Source organism: Phodopus roborovskii, unplaced genomic scaffold (genome assembly GCF_943737965.1).
Source record: "Phodopus roborovskii unplaced genomic scaffold, PHOROB, whole genome shotgun sequence".
NCBI lineage: Eukaryota > Metazoa > Chordata > Mammalia > Rodentia > Cricetidae > Phodopus > Phodopus roborovskii.
Window position 1 is genome coordinate 6,562,550 of NW_026126558.1, and position 27,686 is coordinate 6,590,235.

Genomic DNA, 27,686 nt, shown 5'->3' on the forward strand with positions numbered 1-27,686 from the left:
GAGCTGAGTGAGGAGCAACATGCTCCAAGAGCCTGCATGGATTGCTGAATCCAGGAGGTCCAATGGATTCTCATCTCCTACCTAGAACTTGGGCCAGACTGAGGGATGTTCCTAGGAACCACATATTCACAGGATCTTGAGTAGCTGAGGTCCCATCCACAGCCCTATCTGCAGGCCTATCTTCCTGCGTACTGTGGGAGGAGGGGTGGTAATCAGCCTTCTGTGTGGAACACTCTATGAGTCGTGTGTGTGGTCCTGTTACCTCCTAACCCTCTCTTCCTGACCCAGTTCCCACTAAGAGCAAAGGTCAGCTCTGCTCTGGGTCACTCAGAGGCCACAGCAACCATCCTGTGGACTTCAGTATCCCTAGCCACGGTGGAGGATCCCAGAGCGGATGCTAGCAAGGGTCTTCGGCTTTGTGCTGTAGGGTGAGAGTCTGTAAAGGGTTAAGCATGTGCTGGCCTGCAAGGGGCCTTCCTGCCTCTGTCGGTCCTATTGTTGCTGGCTCAGGAAAGGCCTGTTTCCTGTGAAATCACAGGCTTTGCTCAGCAGCTCCACCAGAGCAGGCCTAGGCTCTGCCCTCTTTTAGGAATGTCTTTGTCCTCCCTGACCCTTTCAGGGGTGAATTTGCAGCTATCCTTCACGGGCAAAAGTAAGGCTGTCCTCTCCAGGATGCCTGTAATGATGCCTCACCTCTGGCCTTGGGACAGTTAAAGTTATGGTTATAACAATCACGTCAGTGTGCTTCAACCAGTAATCCCACCAGGACAGGAGAGCACTAGGAACCCTGGCACCCTGGCACAGCCTGGCTGTGTTAGTGCTCTCTCCTCCCTTCCCAGGCCCTAGGGCTTCATCTGAGTGCATCACTCTGCCTTCACTCCACACCGGCCCAGGGCCACTCTTCTGACTGGCTTCTTATCCATGATAATCAGGGAGGAATAATGGCTGGAAATAAACTCGCAAAGCCCCTTCTCTTGCTCGTCCATAGCAGACTGTACAGCCAGAGGCCCAACCTTCCCTGCTCACATCTTCCAGAGATGACTAGGTGACTGCTCAGACCAGCCTCCTTGCAGGGCTAGTGGTGGAAGAGAGAATCAGAAAGGAACAGCCAAACCCCAGCACCTGTGCCCCTGAGTCTCACAGTCCATCACAGTATGCTGGCTGCTCTGGGGTTGTGGGCACCCCAGCACCCCAGACACTAGAAGCTCATGTTTTACCCTCTACACTTCTGAGCCTGTTTGCTTGCGTGTTGGGGTACAAGGTGAGTCTCTAAATGTAGCCTTTATGTAACTGTGCAGTGATGGGGCCAGCTCTTCACTGAAGGGAAGGAAGGAAAAGAAAAGAGAAAGGAAGAAGAACTCAGGGCTTGTCTCTCCCAAGCTGACCTGTGTCTCTGAGGCAGGGCATTACCCTCCGCCTGGTGCATGACCTCAATTTTTCCTACCTTTAGATCTTTAGGGCTCTCTGGGCCCTACCTGGGGTTGGGAGTGGTGTGGAGGCCAGGCCTCAAGCTCATTGGTGCATATCACATTTCTTTGTTGCCAATAGACCTGATATGGACTTGTTCCTACCCCTTGCCTTCTTGGGTCTCTAGCTTCTGGGATCCGTCACTATTCATTTGTTTATTCTGATAAAACATAAGTCCACGAGTTTGCCATCTTCACCTATTTTTGAATCCTCACATGATGCTGTCACTACTAGCCATCAAACCTGATAGCAATTAAACTCTAGCCCTCCCCCGCTACCACCACCACCGCACACAAAGAGCCACAGTGTCCATAATTTTAAGCTTATCAGACAGGCTGGAGGGTAAAGAGCTGTTCCTGCTCCCCAGGGCCTCCACTTCTGCCTCCAGGAGCCTTCCTGGTACTTACGCCATGTTGACTGCCCTTCACAGGCTCTGCTTGTGGAGCCAGAAGCCAAAGTCAGGTGTGGTCCTCCTTCGTGTTCCACCTCATTTTTGGAGTTCATCAGTTAGGTAGACTAGCCAGCAAACTCTGGAGATTCACCTCTGGCTGTTTCCCACAACCTCCCAGGCACTGAGGTTACAGGTCTATACTACCACACAGCTTTTTATGCTTCTACTGATATATATTGTATAAATGTATCTGTGTATCTGTAAATTCATATGTGTGTGAACACAGGCACGTGCATGTCACAGCATGCATATGGAAGTCAAAGGGCAACCTTGGGTGTGGGTCCTCCCCTCCTACCTTGTTTGAGACAGGGTTTCTCTGTTATTCACTGCTGTTTTTGCCAGGTTATCTGGCTTGACATTGTCTGGTGTTTCTCCTTTCTCTGCTGCCCATTTCCTGGTACAGGTGCACTGGGTTTAGAGGCGCACCAGAATTACAGGTGCATTGGAGTTACAGGTGCACCAGGGTTACAGGTGTGAATTGTGAATTCATGCTACACAGGTGCACTGACTGGGATTACAGGTGCATGTAGTACTGCATCTGGCTTTTACACAGCTTCTGCTGATTCAAACTCAGGTCATCAGGCTTGTGTGGCAAGCCACTGAGACACGTCCCTAGCCTGGCTTTTCATCTGTTTACGTGGATTCTGGTAATCTGAACTTAGGTCCTCATGCTTATGTGGCAGACATTTCACTAACTCTCCTTCCCAGTTCTCTATTAGGGGTTATTGATCGCAAACCTTCTGGCTCGGTGCTGGCATTCCTGGTATACCAGATAAAACAAGTGTCCCCAGAAGCAGGGCCTGTAATATTAGTGTTGGGAGAAAGCTCTCAGGGACCTGTGCATGAGTGGATGGGTGGGCAGGTGGCTGCAAGATAGGTGGACAGATGGATAAATGAACAGACAGCTAGATAGACATTCACCTGCCTGGAGAAGCCATCCCTGCTGCTGTGAGAGGAGAGTGACGCCTTCTTGAGATGAGCTGGACTGCACTGATGGGCTGTGGAGTAAAGCCCTGAAAAGATTTTGGAAAGCTTTGTCATAAATGCACTTCTCTCCTGCCTCTTGGGCTAGAGAAGATTGATTTTTTAAAAAAATGTATTATTGTTGAAAATTTCAGATTTAAGAGAGTTGACCGTGCATGATAGCCAATGTGTATAGTAGGAGAAGGACCTCACCCTAACTCCAGGGAAGCCCTTTGGAGCCAAGAGAAGCGATACCCATGGTGGAAACCCTCAGCCTCCTTGAAGCAGCAGGTGCTTTGGAAGTTTGGATACATCCCATGTTCACCATGGTCCTGGAGGAAGACTGGGGAGCTTTGGAAAAGGTGCAGGATAAATTCAGATGTGCTTACAGAGGAGTGTCCTTCATGGAGTCACCTATCCAAAGTGGGCAGTGCCACTCCATTCTCTGTTCCCTAAGGAGGTGACCTGGCTCAGCTTATTTCTACTGCACTGTGCACTTTTGGTCCCTGATACTTCCTTCCAGCAGAGCCTGTTTCTGTGGCCAATTTCTGTCTCCAAGTTCAGGTCTGCTGTTCAGAGCTGTTGTTAGGCTCATGGTTCTCATACTTGGGGAGTGTGAATATGGAGGACACCCCCCTGAGGAGACTACTCTCAGTGGGATAGTGAAGTAGGGTTGACAGAAAGTCTAGTCTTGGGATTGTGTTGTCCAGGAGGGGATCAAGGTTGGTGATGATGCACCCTGGCTCCTAGCTCATGTTCTGCTCTCCCTACCCGTCTAGGGCAGTTAGTTTCTATAAGTTGAAATTGCCTGAAGTGTAGAGGGGGGCAAGGAGATAGATGGCTTGGAGTTTGTGAATGGCACTGTGTGTGACTGGGGTCAGGTAGAAGTAGAATCTCTTTGACTCATTTTGTACCTCCTAGAATGGGTAGAATGTCCTAGTACTCCTGGGGCTGAAAACTGTGTAGGGTCCCAGAACCATGTTTCTGGGAAGAAACTTGCTCACTTAGTAAGTGGCCAGCCATGTTATCTGCTTTCTGCATCAGGTTCTTTGGCCTCCCTGGCTGACTTCACCAGGACAGGGTCAGACAGCATGGGTGTTAGGGAAGTTCCCAGAGGGAAGCTGTGTTGTATGTTGGCACAGGTAGGGATGCAGATGCTGCAGAGTGGTGGGGAGCTAGGTTAAGTATTGCTCAGTTCCATCAGTAATTCAGGAGGAATTCCGGAAGTCTCTGTGTCCCAGTAATTTACCACATGTTAGTTTGTAGACCCAGACATCAGTCGACTTGCCTGCCAATCAGTAGACAAAACTTCAAAATGAAGGAAAAGCAAGTCACAAAGGAGTGGACAGCAGAGCTCTGTGTGTGTAGGATTATGTCAAATGGTCAGAACCTTGTGTATGTATATACATGTATGAATACTTGTATTGTGCTGGAAGAATCCTATGGTATCATGAAACCTGTGTGACAAGAACATAACATGGATTTTTTTTTTTTTTTTGTCTATGGTGCAGAAGCCTTATGTATGTAGGTTTACAGGAGCTGTCCTGCCTCGCTGCTCCTCAGGGTGAGGGTTGCCCCTTTTGCTGCTATACTAACCATTTGTTTCCCTTCCAGCCTCCCTGTTGCGATTCAACGCTCTCTCACTGGTCTACTTGCTGTTTCTGCTGCTGCTGCCCTGGCTTCCAGGCCCCTCAAGACACAGCATACCAGGTAAGGGGCAGGGGGCAGGAGGTGGGGGTGAGGGTGGGAATGGAGCCCAGCTCCTCGGGGGAGGGGATACACGGTAGGGGGCTGAGTATTTGGATAAGCACTGTAAAGCTACAGACTTGACTCAGTTTTAGCAGCTTTGTACCTACTGAGAAGACCGAGAGTTACTTCTTCATTGCAGACCAGTAGCCAGTTTAGGTTTGCTTTTTGTTTTTGTTGTTGTTTTCCTGCTGACTGCTTGACACAGGGGGCTCTGCCATCCTGGAAAGTGATAGGGGAAGAGTTGTACATGGACCCCCATCTGTCACTGAACATTCCTCAGAAGGCAGAGGGAATGAATGCATCCTGGTGTCCCATCCAGGTAGAAGGTTTAGGGATCTGCACTGGGGTCCATACCGTTTTCCAGCTAAGCTCCCAGGACTGACTACATTGCTTCTTCTGCCTGGGGAGGCTCTGGCCAGCTGGTTTCTATCACCCTGTAAAGCCAGGTCCTACCTTAAACCACCTTGCTGTCTAGGGAATTGGACCACCGTGGGCTCCATCAGGGCTTGAACTGGACAGGGATGTGTTTCTCTGTTTTGCACCTTCCAGAAAATGTACAGTCTGCAGGCTAGACCCAAAGTTATGTCCATAGAAGGGACTGGACAGTAGCACCACAGCTTGTTAGGGAGAGGCTGCTACTGTGCCTTGGGTTCCCACATAGGATGAGGTGGGAAGGGTAGGACCACTGTGTTTTTGGAAGAAGACCACAGGCCAAGCGGGTCTCAGAGGGGCAAGACTTCCTGAGAGCCTTCACCCTAGCTCTGGCCACCTAGGCTATAAGTGCCTAGAGTCTGTTTTGTGGTGTTGTGTAGCAGTTAGTGCTCAGTGAACCCATCCTGCATTCCTGAGGTAGAGAAGCCCCTCTGTTGTCCCCTGGGCTTGATGGGGAAGCCAGGTCTGCAGCTTATGGCAGTGACCTGGGGAGCAGTAGCATCAGGGTGAGACCCTGCTCCCAGGAGACACAGCGAGTGTAACATCCAGTGTCCATGGGTCAGCAAGGGTCAGAACTGGCTGGGACTGCCTGGGGCCCAGGGAAGGCACTTGCATGCTGGCCACTACCCTCAGAGGTGCGGGATTCAGTGTGCCTAGCTGTATGGGGTCCCAGTGAGAGTAAGCTTCCAGTGATTTCTGTAACAAGTCACCCTGCTGAGAGCCACGCCCACTGGCTGGAGTCTCAGTGGCTTATGGGGCTGCAGTCAGGATGTGAGCCCGCCCAGCTGTGCCTTTTTAGAGGGCTCCAGGGATCAGCTTCCTGTCTCTTCTTGTTTTGGGGCATCTTTGGCTCAAGTCCCATGGCCCTGCAGCCCTCTTCACTCTGTGATGACAGCAACTGACGATCCAAGACAATCTCCCCTTGTTGAGTTAGCTGTGACATCAGCCCCACCTCTGCCTTGGTCCCTTTTGCCATGTGAGTCACATGTGCATGAGGGCAGAGATTGGGCAGGGATGCCTTCGGGTCCATCATTCTGCCAACCATAGCAGGGAGGGCACCTCCTGCCCAGCTCGATGTGATTTGGAACCAGAAGGGGTAGAGCATGGGTAGCATTTGAGGAGTCAGGGGCAGATATTTAGGGAATTCAGCCTGAACAGTTTGTTGGCAACCTCTGGGGCCCTGGGCCAGATCCCTCCAAGACACACAGCCCTTTTTCCTGTGTTGAGCCTCTAGTGAAGGTCTAGCTTCCATACTGTGCTCACCACAGTGCCCACTCCTCTGTCCCCAGGTCCCTTTTTGGAAACCACTTGTCTCGGGACTGTTTCATGCACTGTGAGCAGCTGGAAACACTCTTGATCAACTGTGGGAGGCACAGACTCCCAGTCAGGCAGGAGGGATCATGTGGGAGACTTGGAAAGCAGGATGGGAAATCTTTCCCACTCGACCCTCCATCTGTCTATCTGTCCAGCTTCAGAGGCCCTTCAGGGACATGATGCTGCCCGGTTTTTCCGGGTGTGAGAGGAAAATGTGAGGCCTGATGGTGCAGAATGGAGCGCCCTGTGTGCGTTTATGATTTGTGCAGCTGCTGCCCTGGCATTGGCCCCTGGAACGTCTGACACTTCTGGGCCCAGTTCCCCACGTAGGCGGCTGCCTGATTCTCAGGGTCTGGGCCTAAGCTGGGCTGCTCAGAGAGGAGATGTTGGACCAGTTTAGGGCTGGGTGTCCCCAGCAAGACAAGGCAGGATAGGACAGAGTTGGGATGCATCAGAATGCATGGAGTGTGGGATCCGTTCCCATCCACCTGCTTGTAATTAGAGCTAGGAAGCCCACTCCCTGCGCTAGCAGAATTCACCTTCCAGGCTACCCTTGGTTTCTGACCCGGCCATTTCTTTCTCTTACTTTTTTTTTTTTATTATTATTATTTTGTTTTTTTGAGATAGGGTTTCTCTGTAGCTTTGGAGGCTGTCTTGGAGCTTGCTCTGTAGACCAGGCTGGCCTGGAACTCACAGAGATCTGCCTGTCTCTGCCTCCTGAGTGCTGGGATTAAAGGCACGTGCCACCACCACCCAGCGACCCCTCCATTTCTCACTGTCTCCAAGGGGACTTGCCCCAGTCTTAACCTCCCAGTCCCTTGGTAACCTTTCCCCTCAACACACACATAATTCCTGGCCCTGTGTAGACTCCACCCCCTGCTTTGGATGCAATGTCTCCCTAGCTCAGCCTTGGGAAGCTTCAGAGCCCTCTTTCTCACTCTGCTGAGCCCTGTCCTGCAGGTACCTCTGTGGCTCCTAGCTGTTAGGTACCATGTGATCTCCCTAGGCCTATGACTGAGAGGTATAGTGGGATTACAAACAGTTGATTGGTAGGTAGCCAAGTGAGACTGGGATCCCAGGCCTGTGAACTGATTGCCTTGCCCTCCCAGGACAGAAACCAGCAGTCTGAGGTGGGGCTCAAGGATGCTGGGTCACAGCTGGCTTCTTGGTCTCTGGGTTTATCCATGTTTTGCTCCAGAGTAGATGGAAGAAGCCTTCCCTAGCTTCTTCCCCTTGCTGTGTGAGCCTTAGCTCAGACTTTTGGTGTGATCCCCATCCTGTGCTCTCTTCATCCCATTTCAGATAGACCAAAGACATTCCTTCCCTCTCTAGGACCCTAGGCAGCCCACCTTGGCCCAGCTCTCATTAGAAAGATAGTATTTGCCAACAGCTCATGAGATCCTATGGAGTGGTGCCTCTGCCTAGGGGCTGGGAAGTGATCGAATCTACTCCGAGTGAGGTCTAGTGGGGTCTACAGTCATTGGGGGCAGGGCATGAAAGACCCCAGAAGGTGGGAAGGAGGCAAGATGATTGGAAAGCAGAGAGGAGAGTGAGAGGCACCTCTGAGAGTATTCTGTGGATCTAGGAGTTCTAGCAGGGTCAAGGCCATGGGTCAGGTGCCAGGTCTGCTGCCCTCCCTGTTGATAGAGTGCCTTCCCAGCTCACTTCCTATTTTTTTCTAGAGGGCACCTGTAATAGTCCATCTCCTTTTACTGGTGGATATTCGTTGCTATGCTAAGCCCCTTCCTTGCCTGAATGGTACAGGTGTATCACCTGCCCTAGTGTGGGATGATAGTCCCTTCCTTGAAGATGGGTTCATTCCATCAAGCCAGTGGGTTAGGGCCCAGACTGTGGTAGCAAATAAAGGTGGCCAGGAACAAGATGGCTGTCATCTCGGGCCTTGGGTAAGCTTAGCTAAGTCCAGTGCGCTCTCTTCCCCCAGGGCAGGGAAGTGGCTGGGAGCAGTCAGGCTGGCAGAAGAGGCCCTGCCTGGAAAGGAGTAAGATGTGGAGTGACAGGCAATTCAGAGCTTTGAGGATCCGGGCCCATGGAGGCACCTGGTTCTGTGCAGGACTGAGTGCAGATGTAGGTGCTGGCAGTGAGTGGGAGGAGTGACTCAGCCCGGGGCTCACCTGTCTCCTTAGCACAACTCATTCTCATGCCAGGACCAAGCAAGGGCTGACTCAGATGCAAGTGGAGACTCCCAAGGCTCAGCAGGGTGCCCTGCCCAGCTGGGTGGTGGTGGTGGTGGTGGTGGTGGTGGTGGTGGATAGCTCTTTCTGGAGTTGTCCATCCAGCCCTCTCCCAGAGTCAGGGTTTATTCTGCAGAACCTGCCACACTGAGTCACCTGGTTGGCCCTGCTGTGCTAGGCTCCACATGCAGTCAGACTATAGCATCCTCACTTCATTTCCAGCCCCTGTTGTGACCACTGCCTCTGTAAGTTCTGGCCCAGGAGGACTCTCCCAGAGACCCGCTGCCCTGACTTCCACAGGGCCTTCTCACAGAGGACAAGTGTGAGGCTCCTGGGCTGCCTTCGTGGGAGAGACCTGTGGCTCTGAGGCTTTCTATGCTGATGGTCTCAGTGGCATTGTGGCCCGGTTTGACAGGGCTGCTGCAGTGGGTTGACTGCCAGCAGGTAAAGAGCTAGAAGCTGGCCCCAGCCTCTGTCCAGTTGTCAGTTGTCCACTTACTCTAGGAAGATAAAGGCATGGACCTCCCTGACCAGCTATGGCCACCTAACCTAGTCTGCAGCCAAGGGCTTCCCTGCTGGCTGGGATGACTGGGGTGGCTGGAGGCAGAGCAGGACTGCTGGGCAGCCAAGCACAGTATATCCCCATGTGTCAGGGTCCCATGGTTTGAAGGCTAACTCCTAGCCTGTTTCTTTCCCATGAAGTAATCAGTGAACAAGATCTTTGAGGGCTGGCGCTCGGTGGGACCTGAGGCTGGGACTTGCGTCCTGGGCCTGCATCCTGTTTGTCGTAGCTTTGTATGACTGTGGAAACTTCTGCAGCACTCCAAATGGAGGCAGCTGGCAACCCACTTCTCTAGGGGCGTTTGGCTCTCACCATCCAGACCCCTTCTTTGGAGTACCACCTTCTTCATGCCCTCATTTCCAGCCCCCATGCAGGGGCAGGAGGGCGTGGCTGTGGTAGACAATGGCTTGTTTCTTCCACCATGTTTCCTAGACCTAGCACTGATGTCCCTGTGATAGCTAAATAAGAAAATTAAATTGTGTCTCTCCTGTTCTGTGTTGGTCTTCGGAGGGGCAGGGTGCCTCTGCATGTAACAGGACAGTAGGGATCAAAGCCAATGTAACTACTGGACAGAGTTGCTCCCTAGAGACCCATAAACAGTCTCTGCCAGTCCCTTCTCCATTCTGGGATGACATCCTCATCTATAAACCAGGGTTACAACAGTGTCCGCCAGCCCGGCACCAGGAGGGTTTACCATGTCCCCCTGGAGGGAAGAAGTACCCTCTGTGGGCTCCTCTCGTCACTGGAGACTCCTGATGCCACCTGGAAGGTGCTATGAGTCTTTGTTCATCGAGGCTAGTCCCCTTGCCCAGACCCTGTGTCCCTGCTAGCTGTATGTCTTAGGCACATGGACAAGGAGGCTCCGAGCCTAGTCAGTGTCCACACTGCTCTTTGCTCTGCCCACTCTGCCACAGGTCACACAGGCCGCCTACTTCGTGCACTACTCTGCTTCAGCCTTCTCTTCCTGGTGGCCCACCTTGCCTTCCAGATATGCCTACACACCATTCCTCACCTGAAACAGCTTCTGGAACAAAACTGTAAGTAATTGAGGCGCAGAGCTGGGGAGGGGCACTTGAGGACAGCAGTCCTGGGGTAGAGGGGATGAGGTTCCGGCTTGGAACTTCAGGCCTCCAGCCTCATTGGGCCGCCCTGCCTCATTCAGGCTTCACCTACTATGGGCTGCCCCTGGTGCCTGGCCACGATTTATGTCTGACCCAGATGGCCTAGCCTGCATATTCCTGGCAGTGATGTGGTCAGTGGGGCCAGGCCATTCCCAGAGTGCCATCAGGTGGGAACAGCCTCAGGCCTTCTGGCATCCCCCCCCCCCCCCCCCCCGTCAACATCTTCCTTCTATGCCTACTTGTAGCTTTAGTCATGTGGCTGTGTAACAATACGACTCCTCGGTGTCCTTGTCCAGCCTTAGTGTCCCTGCCCTATACCCACGGACAGTATGTCCACTTTTAGTCAGGCAGGGACTGATACCTGCACCCCAGCTTTGTGTGTAGAAGTCCTGGGCTTCAACGTTTCTACTACTGGGAGCCCAGTCTAGCTTCATAGGCCATTTCTAGCCTCACTGATTCCCTGTCCTGCCACTCACCCGCAGTGGACCAACCAAGCAGCATGAGTACCTGGTTGGCCTCGGATTCTCTGTCTGTAAAGGTGGCATGGTGGCACACACCTGTAACCTTAACACTTGGGAGGCAGAGGCAGAAGGAACATTGTGAGTTTAAGACCAGCCTGCTCTATATAGCAAGTTCCAGGACAGCCAGGACTACATTAGAGAGACCCTGTCTCAAAAACAAACCAACAAACAAACAAACAAAAGCATTGCTGAATCATTGATACTCTGTTCTACCTGAGATCCCTAGCAGCCACACCCTGGCCTCACCAGAACAACCACTGGGCACTCTGCCTGGCCTGGAGCCTCTTTCCTCAAGTCTTTTCTCTACAGGTAGCCTTTGGGAGAACGTGTCTCGACACATAGGGGTTACGAGGTAAGATCCTCCTTCCCTCCTCAAACCCTGTGAGCCTTCCTTTGGGTTTCTCGGTGCTAAGGATGGCCTGGGCACATCCCCATTGTCTTATCCCACTCTGTTCTCCCTGTCCTTCCCAGACTGGACCTGAAGGACCTGAAGGACATCCTTAACACCACCAGGCTGGTGGCGCCTGACCTAGTAGTCCTCGTGGTATCCTCTCTGTGTCTTGGCCTCTGTGGACGCCTCACAAGGAAAGCTCAGCGGAGCCAGCGCACCCAGGAGCTGGTAAGGGACTGGACTGCTGCATGGTGAGGGTGTTAGTGCTGAAGTCTCACCCACTCTGACGGTTTTGATTTTAACAAACTTAGACACTTGAAGTTGAGTTTGGAGGATATTTACATGTAGCATGTAAGAGGGGTATGGGAGAAGAAAACATGCTCTGCCACACTCTTACACTTTCAATCATGTGTCTTCTTTCTTTGTTCACTGGAGGCCTGCTCTGCAGGACCCCAGTTCTCAATCACCAGAACATCAAAGTGGGTCTGTTCTATGGGAACTGTCACTTGTAGGCATGAGTCAAGCTAAAATATGCTGCAAGAACCTGAGAGGTTGTGGTTGCCTCTCTGAATGACCTAAGGCTCCAATCAGGCTTATTTTTAGGGAGAAACAGAGTTCTGCCAATGTTCCCAGGGGCCACAGTTGGACACTCAGTACCCTTGAGCCCTGTTCAGCTTTCTCATACCATGCCAACCTCAGCCTATTCCCCATCCCCCCGAGCTGAGATAGGATTTATGGCCACCCAGGTGTCTTGGTACAGACATATCCTGCTCTCAGACACCAGGTCCCAGCATCCATTTATCATCATCTGACACTTACTAGACTCTAGAGGAAACCAGAGAGTGGAAGGGACTCCAGAAGCCTCAGGAGGTTGGGGGCTGGGTGGAGCTGTGAGGATCAGGTGGCTGGGGGCATCTGTCCTTCTGTTGGGATTGCTCATTTGTCACATTGCTTCTCATGAGGTTCCCAGGGTCTCCAGGCCAGCCAGGGCTACACAGTGAGACCCTGTCTCAAAAATAAAATCCATAAGCTGGGCAGTGGTGGCTCATACCTTTAACCCTAGCACTTGAGAGGCAGAGGCAGAGACAGGTGGATCTCTGTGAATTTGAGCCAAGCCTGGTCTACAGAGTGAATTCCAGGACCACTAGGGCTACACAGAGAAACCGTTTCAAAAAACAAAAACAAGCAACAACAACAACAAAAGAGGTTCCCAGGGCTAGGCCAGGTTATCATGTCTTCCATCCCAGGGGCACCTCCTCTCTCCTTGACTGACAGAGTATAGCTTTACCTTCTCACTCGGCTCCTACTCCCCCAGGTCCTCACTGGCCTTACTTCAGCTTCTATGGGCTTATAGAAGCGGGGAGCTCATCTGTCTCCTGGCCTGACCTCCAGCCTTTATGCTTCTAGTATATGACAGATAATGCATCCCTGGGACCTTGATGACTGGCTCATCTTTCATGCCCAGGCTCCACAGTTTTCTTTGCAAAATGGGAAGCAGACTCAGAAAGGTTAAGCAACTTTCCTAAGGCTATGCAGACTACCAGAGCATGGGAAGTGGCCATGCCATCTCGTTTCAGGGCCAATGCACTCAGCCTAAGTACCCAATAACCCCTCAACTGTTCTCACAGGCACAGCTGGGGACATGGGCTGCCAGCAGCTGGCTTGAGCTAGGGCTGCTGACGACTGTTTATGTTCTTTTCCACCATCCCCTGGCTTTTCCTGAGGCCTGGGATGCAGCTCTGTTCTGGGAAACCTTCTGACAGTGCCAGGGAAAACAGGTCCTGTAAGGTCTCAGTCAGTCTCCTGCCTGTTTCCTTTCTTCTCAGGTAGCTGGTCACTTCTGTCATTCTGGTGGGTCAAAGAGGGCAGCAGTAGTCCAGGACATGGTACCTTCTCTGGGATGTAGGAAGATTAGGAAGTGCCTAGTTGGAGATCTGGAGGTCCAGATGCTGCTTTGTCCCCCAGACTCCTAGGTCCCCAGGCTCCCACTCCCCCACTCCCTAGAGGCCCCATAAGATACAAATGTAAGCCAGGCGATGGTGGTGCATGCCTTTAATCCCAGAACTAGGGAGGCAGAGACAGGCAGATCTCTGTGTGTTCAAGGCCAGACTGGTCTACAGAGTGAGTTCCAGAACAGGCTCCAAAGCTAGAGAGAAACCTTGTCTCAAAAAAACAAAACAAAAGAAAACAAAAACAAAACACAAACAAAAGGATACAAATGTAGCCATGATCCCGCTGACCTGGGGCAACCACCTGTCGCCTCTGGATGGAGGACTATGGGTCTGAAGGTGCTCTAAAACCTGCAGTGTAGGGCATGTGGTGTGTTCTTTCCCTCCTTCCTAAACATCTCTTCCCAGGAGCCTAACAAAACTGACACAGGGTCTTTAGGGACAGATTTGGGGTCTGGGAGGCTGTCCTGCCTTCTGGGGTATCATGACCAAGATGGAACAAAAAGAGATGCTGGCAGTGTTCCAGAACAGCTGGGCCATCTTGTACCTGGCCTGCCAGGATCGTGGATGGGCTCTGAGGGTGACACTTTGTGGCAGAGCTCTAGTGAGAAGAGAGAAAGGCTTGAGCAAAAAGGAAGCTCTACCAGGGTTTCAGGCTGTGGGCAACATCAGAGGGGCAGCCGTGGGGTAGGCCTTATCTCTTTCCTCAGCTAGGCAGACGAGGCTGGAGCAGCCTTGGGGTGATGACCCTGATGTCACTTCCCCATGACTTTAGCAGGATGGTGACGACATGGATGCTGCCTCAGCAACAGGGCTACAGGGAGCCCCTGCCTTGGCAACGAAACGCAGGCTGTGGCTGACCTCCCGCTTCCGGGTCACAGCCCACTGGCTGCTGATGGCCTGTGGGAGGATGCTGACCATTGTGCTGCTAGCACTAGCAGGTACTCTGGGGCAGAGAATAGAGTCTTGACACTAACTGGGGAGATGACTCCGAGCTCCCTGATGGGCCAAGCCAGGTGTGACCCAGAGTGCCTGTCTCCCCCCTCCCGCCCCCCTTGACCCCATAGGTATAGCACACCCTTCGGCCTTCTCCAGTGTCTACCTGCTGGTCTTCCTGTCCATCTGCACGTGGTGGGCATGCCACTTTCCTCTCAGCTCCTTGGGCTTCAACACTCTCTGTGTCATGGTGAGCTGCTTTGGCGCCGGTCATCTCATTTGCCTCTATTGCTATCAGATACCCTTTGTCCAGGATATGCTACCACCCGGCAGCATCTGGGCCAGGTAAGGCTTCCGTGTAGGCCTTCCCACCCAGCCACGGCTGTGCTGCCCTGCAGGCCATCAGTGACACACCCTCTCTCTGAACAGGGTGTTCGGTCTCAAGAACTTCATAGACCTACCTAACTGCTCCAGCCCCAATGTACTGGTTCTCAACACTAACCATTCCTGGCCTATCTATGTGAGTCCTGGTATCCTGCTGCTGCTGTACTACACAGCCACCTCTCTCCTGAAGCTCCGTAAGAGCCATCCCTCAGACCTGGTGAGTCCTTGCCATCACCGCTGCTGGTATCTGGGACACTGGTGAGACAGATGTCCTGAGGCTGGTCTCCTGGGGTCCTCCCAGCCCCAGGACAGCACTCAGGATTCTGGTCTCTACAGAGGAAGGAGTCACCTAGGGAGGATGGGGAACATGAGCTGGAACTGGACCAGCTGGAGCCAGAGCCCCAGGCTAGGGATGGCACCCAGGTGAGCAGGTGGTCCTGGGAATCCAAAAGGCATGGGGAGCTGCGTGCTGCAGCTAGCTCACCCACATATCCTCTGCAGTGTGTGATGCCCACGTCCACAGGACCTGACATTGACAACTGCACTGTGCACGTCCTAACCAGCCAGAGCCCCATCCGCCAGCGTCCCAGTGAGTTATAGGCCCCATGGCTGTGGGGATGCCCTCCTATGAACACTTACTAGCAGGGGCTCATTTGCTCTGATCTCTCTGTGCACAAGTCTAGGGCTGCCCCCTGGTGGCCATAGGTCTTATACGTACTCCTTGTCTTATGCCCTCATCTCCCAGGGCCAGTCCTATGGCTAAATAGGTGATCCCCAAGACCCTTTAGGTGGCCCTCTAGGCCTTCTGTTCCCATAGCCCAGGGTTCCAGGAACTTCTTTCATCCTGGAAGTGCTGGTCTGGGAGTTTCACTGGTTTGCATTTCTGTGGCAACTGTTAGATCTTTTTCTAGGTCTTTATTTGAACTTAAAAAAAATCTTTAATTACATTTATTTATTTAATGTGTGTGGGGTGTCAAACTATTGTATGCATATGGAAGCCAGAGGGCAACTTGCAGGAGTTGGTTATCTCTGTACTATGGGTCTTGAGCTCAGGTCCTCAGGCTTGGTGGCTGCTGAGCCATCTTGCAGACCTCTCTTCTTTGAGCTCTGGTGTTGAAATTATTTTATTATACTGGAGATTGGCTGTGAGATCTTGTGTGCCAGGCCCTATACTGTACTATTAGCTACATTTCCTGACCTTTACTTTTGCAACTTGTCACTGTAAGATGCATGTGAGTCACAGATCTGGAAGGTTGTCTCCTGCATCAGAGTCTTAAAAAGCAAGGCCAGTAGGGTCACATGGCATCTCAGAAGGGTCAGATTCTTCTGTTATTTTACCAGCATGCACTATGGCTGCCTGGTGTGCCTTGCCTCTTCCCACTTCTAAGGCCCTGCCAGTGAAGGTGGCCTGCTCCATGCTTTAGGACCACATTGAGTGTGGGGGAAGGACTCCAAATGGTTCCCATGTTGTAGCTAATCTCACTTCTACCCCCAGCACGCCCCAGGCTGGCTGAGCTGAAAGAGATGTCGCCACTACATGGTCTGGGCCACCTAATCATGGACCAGAGCTATGTGTGTGCCCTGATTGCCATGATGGTAAGGAGCAGACCTCAGGGCCACTGAAGTGTTCTTATAGGATGCAGGGAGGTGGGATATAGTTCATTTCAGAAACTGAGGCCCATAATCTAGTCACCAGAAACAGTGCTGGAATTGCCCATGGAAGTCACTATCATCCTACATATGTGTGCAGTGCATGTCTACACAATGTTGTGTGTGGGCTCCCTCATGGGGGCCTTACTGTTGAGGGCTGAAGAGCTGGCCCATGTGTCCCATGGTCCCTGCTCACTGGTCCTGGCTGTCCAGGTGTGGAGCATCACATACCATAGCTGGTTGACCTTCGTGCTGCTGCTCTGGGCCTGCCTCATCTGGACCGTGCGTAGCCGCCACCAGCTGGCCATGCTGTGCTCACCCTGCATCCTGCTGTATGGGTTGGCGCTCTACTGCCTGCGTTATGTGTGGGCTATGGAACTCCCCGAGCTGCCCACCACCCTGGGCCCTGTCAGCCTGCACCAGCTGGGATTGGAGCACACACGCTACCCCTGCTTGGACCTTGGTGCCATGGTGAGTGTCATCTGTCACATCTGGACAGTTGTGGGATTTCTGCTGGGGAACCCAGGAGGATATTAGTGTTAATTCGTCACTTGTTCAATTGGGTAGAGACTGTAGGAGAGTATTTCAAAAGTCACCACTGAATTACTGTGGGTCCACCCTAGAATATAGACATTATACTGGGTGATGGTGGCACACGCCTATGATCCCTCGAGGCAGAAGCAAGTGGACCTCTGAGTTTGAGGCCAGCCTGGTCTATAGAGGAAGTTCCAGGACAGCCAAGGCTATACAGAGAAATCCTGTCTCAAAAGAATCAAATATGTATTTATATATATGTTCAAAGCATGTTTGTTGAGTGACTGAGTGAGTGGCTTTGTGATGTTGCTAATGCTGTCTCCATGTCCTTGATGCTGTGGGTATCTATGTGTATTCGGCCTGCCTGACAGGGCTCCATTATTTGGCCTTGGGTGTCCATGACTGTCTGGTCAGTTTGGCTCTTGAGTCACCCAGGTGTTCCTGATGAGGCAGGTGTGTAACAGTGTTGATGCCTGTCCACTGTTTGTAGGCTGATGGATTATAATGTATCTCATGACACTGAGCCTATATGTGTACTAGTGTGAGCATTTGTATGCTTGCAAGTGTAAACATGTGAGTTTGGCCAAAGTATGTAAGATTGTGAACCTGTGTCTGTGAGGCTTTTATGTACATCTGTAGCTCTGTGGCCATGTAAACCAACACATGGAGTAAGGTTGGATTCATGGTCACAGGAGGGGCTCCGAGCTTCCTGTGGCCCTATGTCATGGGCTGGGCCCTTGGTGACAACCCTGCTCCCCACAGCTGCTCTACCTGCTCACATTCTGGCTCCTGCTGCGCCAATTTGTGAAGGAGAAGCTGCTAAAGAAGGCAAAGGTGCCTGCTGCACTGCTTGAGGTCACAGTGGCAGACACAGGTAAGTAGCATTCAGGGTGGGGTAGCCTCACCCACTGTCCTCTCTGCCAAGGCCATCAGTCTGCCTTCTGTCCTGTTCTGCAGAGCCCACAAAGACTCAGACACTGCTACGGAGCATGGGGGAACTGGTCACAGGCATCTATGCCAAGTACTGGATCTATGTGTGTGCTGGCATGTTCATCGTAGTCAGCTTTGCTGGCCGCCTGGTGGTTTACAAAATTGTCTACATGTTCCTATTCCTGTTGTGCCTCACATTGTTCCAGGTGCCCAGTGATGGGCAGATGGGCGGGTAGGGCTAGTGAGTGGGGCTCTGTTCCTCACCTGCTCTGCTCACCAGTCACCATCTACAGGTCTACTACAGCCTGTGGAGGAAGCTGCTCCGTGTCTTCTGGTGGCTGGTGGTGGCCTATACTATGCTGGTGCTCATTGCCGTATACACCTTCCAGTTCCAGGACTTCCCCACCTACTGGCGCAACCTCACCGGCTTCACGGATGAGCAGTGAGTTGGGCATGGCTGAGTCGCTCCCTCTGGGGCAACAGTGGCACCTTCCCTTGTTCTTATCCATGCCTAGCCTCTGCTCCCGCTCACAACGGGTGCTGCGGTGGGGTAGAGTGAGGTGCTGATGGCTCTCTTCCAGGTTGGGGGACCTGGGCCTGGAGCAGTTCAGCGTGTCGGAGCTCTTTTCCAGCATCCTGATCCCTGGCTTCTTCCTGCTGGCCTGTATCCTGCAATTGCACTACTTCCACCGGCCCTTTATGCAACTCACCGACCTAGAGCACGTGCCCTCACCAGGCACCCGCCGTCCTCGATGGGCTCACAGGTTCACTGCCTGCAAGGGCTGTGGGTGCTGAATGTTTTCATAGTTTGTGGGACTGGGGATGACATTGGGGGCTGTGTCACAAGCTGACCATTCTCAGCTTGAGCGGGAGCCGTGATACTGCTTTGCTCCATGTACACTTGGCCTAGAGTCCACAGACGAAACACAGTAGGGATGTTGTGCAGGGGTGGGGGCTGCCCCAGGGAAAGAAGAGACAGGAACACAGGAAGTGACTCTTGGGCTCTCCCAGGCAGGATGCAGTGAGCGAGGCCCCTCTGCTACAGCAGCAGGAAGAAGAGGAAGTCTTCAGGGATGATGGGCTGGGCATGGATGGGCCCCATCAGGCCACACAGGTCCCTGAGGGTGAGTCTGGAAAGAGTGGGCAGAACGCAGCCCCATAAGGTTGCCAAGAAGTGGGTCTGTGTGCCTCATTCTGGGTGTGGATTTGAAAAAGGTACACATAAGCCCCAAGAGCTCCAACCCTCCTTTCTGGCTCTACCCCTTTCTCCTTGAGCTCAAGCCCCTCCTCACCAAGCTCAAGCTCTATCCCTTCCATTCTGAGCTCCACCCATCCCACCCACCTACCCCACCCCCAGCCTCATCCTCCTCACCAAGCCCTACCCACTCACCAAGCCATATCCCTCTCTCTGAGTCTTACCCCTCAGGCTGAACCCTACTCTCCACCCCACCTTTATCACTGAGGCCCTTCCTCTTTTACAGTTCACTCTCTTACCAAATCCCACAGTTTCGACCTCCTTATTACTTCTGCCCACCGTTCACCAAGCCCTACCCCTCTCACTGAGCCCCACCTCCACAGGTGCAGCCAGCAAGTGGGGTCTGGTGGCTGACCGGCTGCTGGACCTAGCAGCCAGCTTCTCTGATGTCCTCACCCGCGTCCAGGTGTTTGTGCGGCGCTTGCTAGAACTGCACATCTTCAAGCTGGTGGCCTTCTACACTGTCTGGGTGGCTCTGAAAGAAGTGAGTGTAGCATTCTGGATTCAGTTTCCTCGTCTGAAGCAGGGTCACTCCTGGCCTGGCATTGCTGACTGCCCTAGAGCCAGGCCTCATGGGTTGTGACAGTTGACCTGGAGTCTAGTGCAGGTGCTGCCTGGTTTGCCAACTGCCTTGAATTCTCCACAGGTGTCTGTGATGAACCTGCTGCTGGTGGTGCTGTGGGCCTTTGCCCTGCCCTACCCGCGCTTTCGGCCCATGGCCTCCTGCCTCTCCACTGTGTGGACCTGTATCATCATCGTGTGCAAGATGCTCTATCAGCTCAAGATTGTCAACCCACATGAGTACTCCAGCAACTGCACTGAGGTACAGGCATGGGGTAGGGGTGGTCCTTAGGACCCAGGGGTCTTTTGAGGAGTCTTTTCTATTTATACCTCTGGCCTTGACCTGTCCCCTTCCCTATCAAGGTTACCCCAAGACTGACAGCCCTGTGAATAGGGAAGCTGTTGTCTACCCTGGACCCAACTTGGAGCTTCAGCTGTGGGATGGGTTTCAGATAGCACCCACAGTCCTGACCTGGGTTCTGGGGCTCATGCTCACCCCTTTTTGCAGCCCTTCCCCAACAGTACCAACCTGCAGCCCATGGAGATCAACCAGTCTTTGCTGTACCGTGGCCCTGTTGACCCTGCCAATTGGTTTGGGGTGCGGAAGGGCTTCCCCAACCTGGGCTATATCCAGGTGAGTGAGAAGTGGCAGCCAGGACAGATGGACCTCAATGGTTCCTGATGGTCCCCACTGACTCCTGACCCCTGCCTTCACAGAACCACCTGCAGATCCTTCTGCTGCTGGTGTTTGAGGCTGTGGTATACCGGCGCCAAGAACACTACCGCAGGCAGCACCAGAGGTCCCCACTGCCTGCCCAGGCAGTGTGTGCAGATGGCACCCGCCAGAGGCTGGACCAGGACCTACTTAGCTGCCTCAAATATTTCATCAACTTCTTCTTCTACAAATTCGGGCTAGAGGTGAAGTTGGGTAACCACACGTCACTCCTTTTGGCAGGACATCATCAAGAGGCTCCACTGAGATCCATAATAATGTCTAAGTGCTGTACGCACAGCGTGCCCTGAGGCTCGCTGAGAGGCTTGTCACAGTGCCCAGGAAGGCCACGGGGGTCACACTGTTCTCCCTGGCAGAATTAGGCAGTGCCTGAAATTAAAGTCTTTCCCAGCCACGGAGCCCCTCATCCCTGAGCCTTGACCTATTCCTATAAGTGTGGTGATATGTCTATCCTCTGCTGTCCTCCTAGGACAGTGGCTTAGGTGACTGGCCCTCAGTAAAGACGAGCCACCCTATGACCTGAGTCTGTGGACCTGGAGCAGGTCACAGAGTCTCTTCTTACCATTATGTCCATCACTTGTGTCCCCTCCAGATCTGCTTCCTGATGGCTGTGAATGTGATCGGGCAGCGCATGAACTTCATGGTGATCTTACATGGCTGCTGGCTGGTAGCCATCCTTACACGTCGGAGCCGTGAGGCCATCGCCCACCTCTGGCCCAATTACTGTCTGTTCCTCACATTGTTCCTGCTGTACCAATACCTGCTGTGCCTTGGCATGCCACCCGCACTGTGCATTGGTAAGCCACAGGTTGAGGGGCTTGGTACATGTTCTTGCATGGAAACTCATGGTCTGTTTCCTGTCCACCCTCCTGGATTTTGCCCAGGCCCCTTCCTGGCCACACCTGGATTCCTGTCAAGGGCACCAGTTACATCCGCTGTGACCTGCATATTCTCCCTGGGCCACTTGAGCCATAGTTGTGGCGCTTTCACACAGTGATGACTTGAGGTTGGCGTTCTGAGGGCGGGGTGGCCCTGTGCCTGCAGGGCTGTGGCCTCCCTCCCGTGACAGCCTATTGCAGCAGTGCTGGTGTCAGGTGTGTAGTCTGTACTAAAACGGCACCAGTTCTTTCTTGTAGCTGTTTTCAGTTTGGCCTCTGCTCTATTGTAGCAGGCTTCCGTCTGGACAACCAGCCAGCTCCCAAATCATGACAGAGACTTCTTATTAGTTATGAATGCTCGACTTCATCTTGTGCTTGTTCCACTAGCTCTTATAACTTATTAACCTGTTTCTCTCATCTATGGTTTTCCTTGGAGCTTTTTACCTTTCTTTTCTTCTGTACATCCTATTTGTCCTGCTTCTTCCATGTCTGTCTGTCTGGCAGCGCCTGGCTGATTGGCCCTCCGTGTCTCCCTCTTTTTCTCCCTCTGGAGCTTAGATTCCTCCTCCTATTTATTCTGTCTGCCTGCCAGCCCCGCTTATCCTTCTACTGCCTAGCTATTGGCTGTTCACCTTTTTATTAGACCAATCAGGTGCCTAAGGCAGGCAAAGTAAAACAAATGAAAACTCATCTTTTTGTAATTAAATAAATGCAGCATAAACAAATGTAACTCACCTTTGTATAGTTAAAGCAATATCCCACAACACAGTATTCTCTGTCTCTTTCGTCCAGCTTTTCCCATCCCTGTGACATTTCTGGACAGCCAGGCTGGTGGCTTTGCCACATGCCCCAAGGGTTGGATGTGGGGCTACAGCCATAAGATTTAACACAGACTGTCCAGTGTCCAGTGATGGTCTTTCTTTCTGTCTTCATGTGTCATCAGTCTTCTACTAGCTTCTCTATAGGGGAGTGCTTGCATTTTTCAACTACCTGTTTAATTTTTTTTTTCAAGCATCCTCAGGGTAGAGGTGAAGCCCATGGCTTTACCATGTTAGGCAAGTCCTCAGCCACTGTGCTACACCCCAGCCCCTCTTCTTTGTCTTAAACAGAGTGGAAAGCATTTCAGGTCCCCAGACTGTTCTCCTACCCCAGGTTGTGGGGACCCAGTAGGCATCCTGGATCATCCTGCTCTGCCAGCTGGGGTGATTCCTGGGTTTCCCTTGTCCTCTGTGTCCTTGAGGAATGGACACTCACTCCCTGTAAGATTGCCTGGGATGTCTCCCTTAACTTGGTTATGTACCTGGAATGGTTCCAAATACTTCAGATCAGTTCTGAGAGTGTCCTGGAGAATATTGTGTCTTCTTTCTGGTGACCTTAACGTTTGTGACTCAGTTACAGTGTTACCTGACAGATTTTTCCATGGACATTTATATTTTTTCTCCTTATAATTAATTAATTAATTAATTAATATCACAGGGGGGATGCTTTAAGATTATGCGAATCTCATTTCTCATTCAGCATCTTCTAAAAGAGAAAGCTATTGCTCCTTCTGTTTGTTTATTCAGAAGTTTATTCCTGTGCTGAGATGACTGTTTTTTTCCCCTTTCTCTACTCTGGGACTATTGCTGTGTGATTTGTCTCTCACACATCTTAGCTTTGGCTATGGGCATTCCCAGCCCTCTCATGGCCTGGCCTTCTCAGACATGTTGACATTTCCTGCTCCTGAGTTCCCTGTCTCATCTTGTGCCCCAATGCCAACCCCTGATGATGGAGCTCCATTCCTCTTCAGACAGAGTTTTAGAACAGCCCTATTGTGACTGTAACCCTAGATGCCACTACCTATGGTCCACATGGCTAGTGGGCCTCCTTCCCTTGAAGCATGGTTTTCTGTGATCCTAATTGGTTCCTTTCTTTCCAGCACCTTCTGGGATTTTCACTCATTGACCTCCCAGTTTGTCCCTGTTTCCCTCTAATACCTAGACCACTTTCTTTTGACATAGTGAGTCATACTGTGGTATTCTATCCTTCAGATTTGATGAGTTCACAGAGGGCCCTGTTGGTTCATTTATTTGTTTGTTTTGATATGTGTAGCTCTGGCTGCCCTAGAACTCACTCTGTAGACCAGGGTGGCCTTGAACTCAGAGATCTGTCTGCTTCTGCCTCCCAAGTGATGGGATTAAGGCATGCACCCCCACTGCCCAACTTGGGCCCTGGTTCTTGACAAGAGTGCCAAACACCCTGCATGCAGCCCTTTGAAGTCAGCCCTGCCCTTCTTTGGGTACCAGTCTATCTTTTTCCAGCCCAACAATGTCACAGGGTAGAATGGTGCAGTGTGGTCTGTTGCAATTGGTTTCTTTCTCTTAGTGGGTGCAAGCAAGATTCCTCAGGTGATGACAGGGTGTCTCAGGTATTCATATTCACTTAGGCGGAATTGTTGCCTCAGCAACAATATCAAGGGTGTGCAGTACCATAGCAGTTGAAAGATTTATTTCCAGCTTTGGGTCATTATGTTTCATGCTATTAAATTATTTAAACCATAATTCATTCCAAATATTGGTATCTCCTTGGGAGTTATCTGCCTCGTCTCAGTTGAGGCTCATCTTGATCCTGCCTTCTGACCCTTTGGTGGACTCCTCTGCCACCCACAACAACCCCAAGCCTGTTGTAGTTTCTGCTTAGAAATGATGTCCTGTTAGACTCTCTGAATCTGTGGGTCAGTGTTCTTGAGACTGTGTGAGTGGTGTTGAGAACAAGTTCTAACCACACTGGAATGTGTGACACAGTCACTGGCCTCTGAGATTCCTGGTAGCAGATGGGGTGAGGACAGCTTGTGCCTTTTCTGATGAGTCTCCTACCCACAGACTACCCATGGCGCTGGAGCCAGGCCATCCCCATGAATTCTGCTCTAATCAAATGGCTGTATCTGCCTGACTTCTTCAGAGCCCCCAACTCCACCAACCTTATCAGTAAGTACAGCTCTACCACTCACCCCGGGATACCTGCCCACCCCATAGGAGAGTGTAAGGACTCCATAGGCAGGGTGATTGTTGGATACACAAGGACCTTTGCCTGAAACCAGCAAGGGGACAAATTGTCTAGGTGGTGACAGTTGAGTGATGTTTCATCCCATAGGAGTCCCATGCCACCCCACAGCCTCATCCAGGTGGGCCTAAAGTTCTGACCCCCATACAAATAAAAGATGTCAAAAGAGTATATGGGTGAACACAGTGTTGCAGACCTGTGTGGTCACAGGTGTGCACACTGATGGCCCCACAGTGTGCAGGGAGATCCACAGCAGCCCATGTTCCCTGACACACATATAGACTGGTGTGTCCTCAGTCGGACACCTTCCTGTTTCCAGCTTTTATGTATGGACACTCTCTCAGTTGTGAAATGGGAGCAGGTCCCCCAGTCCCTGGCAGAACATTCTTCCTCATATGCAAGCTGCATCCCCTGCAGCAGCTCTCCTGTCCTGCAGGTGACTTCCTCCTGCTGCTCTGCGCCTCCCAGCAGTGGCAGGTATTCTCTGCTGAGCGTACAGAGGAGTGGCAGCGCATGGCTGGCATCAACACTGACCACCTGGAGCCCCTGCGTGGGGAGCCCAACCCTGTACCCAACTTCATCCATTGCAGGTAGGTTCCACACTGCCCGCTCTGAAGCACCTGCTAAGGAGGGAGGTTGCTGGGCTGACCCAGCAACCTCAGTGATATCACCACTTGCCAGGTCCTATCTGGATATGCTGAAGGTGGCTGTCTTCCGCTACCTGTTCTGGCTGGTGCTTGTGGTGGTGTTTGTCACAGGGGCCACCCGCATCAGCATCTTTGGGCTGGGGTACCTGCTGGCCTGCTTCTACTTGCTGCTCTTCGGCACTACCCTGCTACAGAAGGACACACGAGCCCAACTCGTGCTGTGGGACTGCCTCATCCTCTATAATGTCACCGTCATCATCTCAAAGAATATGCTGTCGGTGAGCAGACTGCCCACCCAACCCTGCCCCAGGCCTCCCCAGGAGCCCTGGGTTAACCTGCTCCCTCTCCCGGCCCCAGCTCCTGTCCTGTGTCTTCGTGGAGCAAATGCAGAGCAACTTCTGCTGGGTCATCCAGCTCTTCAGCCTCGTGTGCACAGTCAAAGGCTACTACGATCGTGAGTGGGCAAGAAATGTGGGTGAGGGGCAGGCGGGAGACTCTCCACTGCTTCTGGTGCTGACCCCTAGCCATGATGGTCTCTTGCATCACAGCCAAAGAGATGATGAGCAGAGACCGGGACTGCCTGCTGCCTGTGGAGGAGGCTGGTATCATCTGGGACAGTGTCTGTTTCTTCTTCCTGCTATTGCAACGGCGCATCTTTCTCAGCTACTACTTCCTGCATGTCAGTGCTGAGCTGAAGGCCACTGCCCTGCAGGCCTCCAGGTCTGGCCACTTGCTTCGCCCTAGGGTGGGGAAGAGCCCATCATCCTCAGCACATCTCCCCTAGAATAACACCTCCTCTCGGTCCTGTCACCAAAAGGGGGAGCAAAGGACCCCTGGTACCTTGGTATCATCAGACCTGCCCTTATTGCCCATAGCTGAGAAGACAGTATGGCCCTGCAGTGTTTTAGCCTAACATATGGCCCGAATTGGCCTGAGTGTCCCCCAGCTGGAGGGCTGTGACGTGGTATTATACTCCCAGCAGCGGTCTCTGCCATTAGAGCTGAACTTAGGGTCAGCAGCTTCATCTACCTACCCCAGAGTTGCCACCCAGTGTCCCTTCCTGTGATGGCACATGCCTCAGTATGAGTAGGAGGGCCAGGCAGGCTCCCTGGGGGCAGGGCCTTGAGTCCAGACAATCCCAGAGGGAGAGAGAACCCGTGCACCCGGATATAAGTGCTGATGTCTCACTCTTCCTTGCAGGGGTTTTGCCCTCTACAACGCAGCCAACCTTAAGAGTATCAACTTCCACCGCCAGATTGAGGAGAAGTCTCTGGCCCAGCTGAAAAGGCAGTAAGTGTCATCTGGGCTAGGGACCCGTTGACCCTTCTGGCCAGCCTGGCACTCAGAACGCCTTCCTACTTGTAGGATGAAGCGCATCCGTGCCAAACAGGAGAAGTACAGGCAGAGCCAGGCAAACCGTGGTCAACTCCAGTCCACCGACTCCCAGAATCCCAGCCAGGAGCCAGGTAACCATGGACAAAACCCAGAGCTTCAGAGGGCAGCCACCCCCTCCCTCACGCACACACAAACTGCATCCAAGCATGTTTATGCTGCTGGAGCCTCCCTGCAACTGTGCAAGTGATGTGCCACAGGGCCCCACACCCTTGTCCTGTCCTGTGCTATATGTAAGTGATGTGACACAGGACCCTGTCCCCTGTCCTGTGCTTCGTGTAAGTGGTACGCTTCAGGACTCTGCTCCTAGTCCTGTGCCATGTGATATGTTACCCTGTGTCCCAGAAGGTCACATGGCCACCTGGGAATGTCCACCTGCACTTGTTGCCCCTCTCCATTCCTCCAGGGCTCTGAGACATGTGGCACCACATGGAACCTTGTCACTGCAGGAGTTCTGTGTGTCTGTTTCTGTCTCTGCCATGTGCCCTTGTACCCAAGATAGACTGCCCTTACAAGCCTCCCTTGCTTGTTCACGCTTGCCTTGCCCCTCCACAGGGCCTGACAGCTCAGGGGGCTCCTCCCCGCCACGGAGACAGTGGTGGCGCCCCTGGCTGGACCATGCCACAGGTACCCTGCCTTCACCCCTCTGCACTTCTGCTATTGACCCTAGCTTTTCCTTGTCCTGTCTGGTCATGTCAGGCTCTCTGACCTGTGTTCTGTGCATGGACCACCTTCCTCATCCTACTGAACCCTGGATGGGATGGTTCTAGTGGGAAGGCTGACACTCAAGCAAGGCCATATGGGTGGAAGATGCTGAGGGGGACCAGCATCCTTAACAATGGGTCTGCTACCACCCAACTCAAAACTGAAGATAGGAACTCCAGGATTTTCAGGGTCTGGCTGGGGAGGTATCAACTCTGCCATGAGACTGGCTCTCACATACACATACCCTTTCCTACCCCTGTTGACTACAGTCATCCACTCTGGCGACTACTTCCTATTTGAGTCAGATAGCGAGGAGGAAGAGGAGACCCTACCTGAGGACCCCAGGCCTGCAGCACAGAATGCCTTCCAGGTGAGCTGGAGCCATACCTTCCTGCTTTGTCTGTGGAGCTCCTGAATGGGGCGGTTTGGAGGGTAGACATTTGCGGGCCTTGGAGTCCAGCTCCTACATATCAAAGAAGTCCACCTAGCCCATCAGACCTATCCAGGCAGCTGGAGAAATAAGCTGTAGATGCAAGGGTCATGCCCCTCTGCTATACAGCTGTGGCCCTCTGCTACATTCATCAAAGTCCTGGCTCTGACATCCTCTTCCTTACCTCCTGGGCTCTGTGACTGCCTCCTGGTCTGAGAAAGAGGCTACATGTGTGATGGATATTGGTGTTCAGGAGAGGCCCTTGTCCATCTTTGAGGACCTGGCATTGAGGGACAGGTCATGCCGGGCAGCTGCATGTCTGTCTTCCTATCAGTCTCTGGAGTCCATTTCCAGAGAGGACTTGGGGAGTTGAAGACCCACAGCTGGATAGAGAGCAGGATCTAGGATCTTTTCCATGGCTGACCAGATCTAGTATATGGCTGTCCCTCCATCCTTTTCCTTGGGAGGGGACCATGATGCCAGGCTGAATGGATATC

General features: G+C 52.5%; 1 protein-coding gene across 3 annotated transcripts in view; it reads left to right on the forward strand.

Annotated features, from left to right (window-relative positions):
- The window catches only part of Piezo1 (piezo type mechanosensitive ion channel component 1), a 64,420-nt gene that overhangs the window by 29,503 nt on the left and 7,231 nt on the right, over nucleotides 1-27,686 (forward strand). The window contains exons 2-31 of one of the 3 annotated variants that reach the window (XM_051201379.1): nucleotides 4,496-4,591; nucleotides 10,045-10,167; nucleotides 11,082-11,124; nucleotides 11,244-11,391; nucleotides 13,888-14,053; nucleotides 14,180-14,393; nucleotides 14,478-14,649; nucleotides 14,769-14,855; nucleotides 14,934-15,021; nucleotides 15,928-16,028; nucleotides 16,296-16,553; nucleotides 17,379-17,490; nucleotides 17,574-17,752; nucleotides 17,840-17,988; nucleotides 18,128-18,310; nucleotides 18,558-18,670; nucleotides 19,125-19,285; nucleotides 19,448-19,624; nucleotides 19,871-19,996; nucleotides 20,080-20,280; nucleotides 20,688-20,892; nucleotides 23,835-23,939; nucleotides 24,452-24,605; nucleotides 24,697-24,940; nucleotides 25,020-25,116; nucleotides 25,211-25,382; nucleotides 25,863-25,952; nucleotides 26,028-26,128; nucleotides 26,610-26,681; nucleotides 27,029-27,129. In XM_051201379.1, the coding sequence (XP_051057336.1) occupies nucleotides 4,496-4,591; nucleotides 10,045-10,167; nucleotides 11,082-11,124; nucleotides 11,244-11,391; nucleotides 13,888-14,053; nucleotides 14,180-14,393; nucleotides 14,478-14,649; nucleotides 14,769-14,855; nucleotides 14,934-15,021; nucleotides 15,928-16,028; nucleotides 16,296-16,553; nucleotides 17,379-17,490; nucleotides 17,574-17,752; nucleotides 17,840-17,988; nucleotides 18,128-18,310; nucleotides 18,558-18,670; nucleotides 19,125-19,285; nucleotides 19,448-19,624; nucleotides 19,871-19,996; nucleotides 20,080-20,280; nucleotides 20,688-20,892; nucleotides 23,835-23,939; nucleotides 24,452-24,605; nucleotides 24,697-24,940; nucleotides 25,020-25,116; nucleotides 25,211-25,382; nucleotides 25,863-25,952; nucleotides 26,028-26,128; nucleotides 26,610-26,681; nucleotides 27,029-27,129 (4,238 nt within the window). The remainder of the gene's footprint in view (nucleotides 1-4,495; nucleotides 4,592-10,044; nucleotides 10,168-11,081; nucleotides 11,125-11,243; nucleotides 11,392-13,887; nucleotides 14,054-14,179; nucleotides 14,394-14,477; nucleotides 14,650-14,768; nucleotides 14,856-14,933; nucleotides 15,022-15,927; nucleotides 16,029-16,295; nucleotides 16,554-17,378; nucleotides 17,491-17,573; nucleotides 17,753-17,839; nucleotides 17,989-18,127; nucleotides 18,311-18,557; nucleotides 18,671-19,124; nucleotides 19,286-19,447; nucleotides 19,625-19,870; nucleotides 19,997-20,079; nucleotides 20,281-20,687; nucleotides 20,893-23,834; nucleotides 23,940-24,451; nucleotides 24,606-24,696; nucleotides 24,941-25,019; nucleotides 25,117-25,210; nucleotides 25,383-25,862; nucleotides 25,953-26,027; nucleotides 26,129-26,609; nucleotides 26,682-27,028; nucleotides 27,130-27,686) is intronic. The other 2 variants (XM_051201380.1, XM_051201381.1) reach the window with 2 other exon arrangements.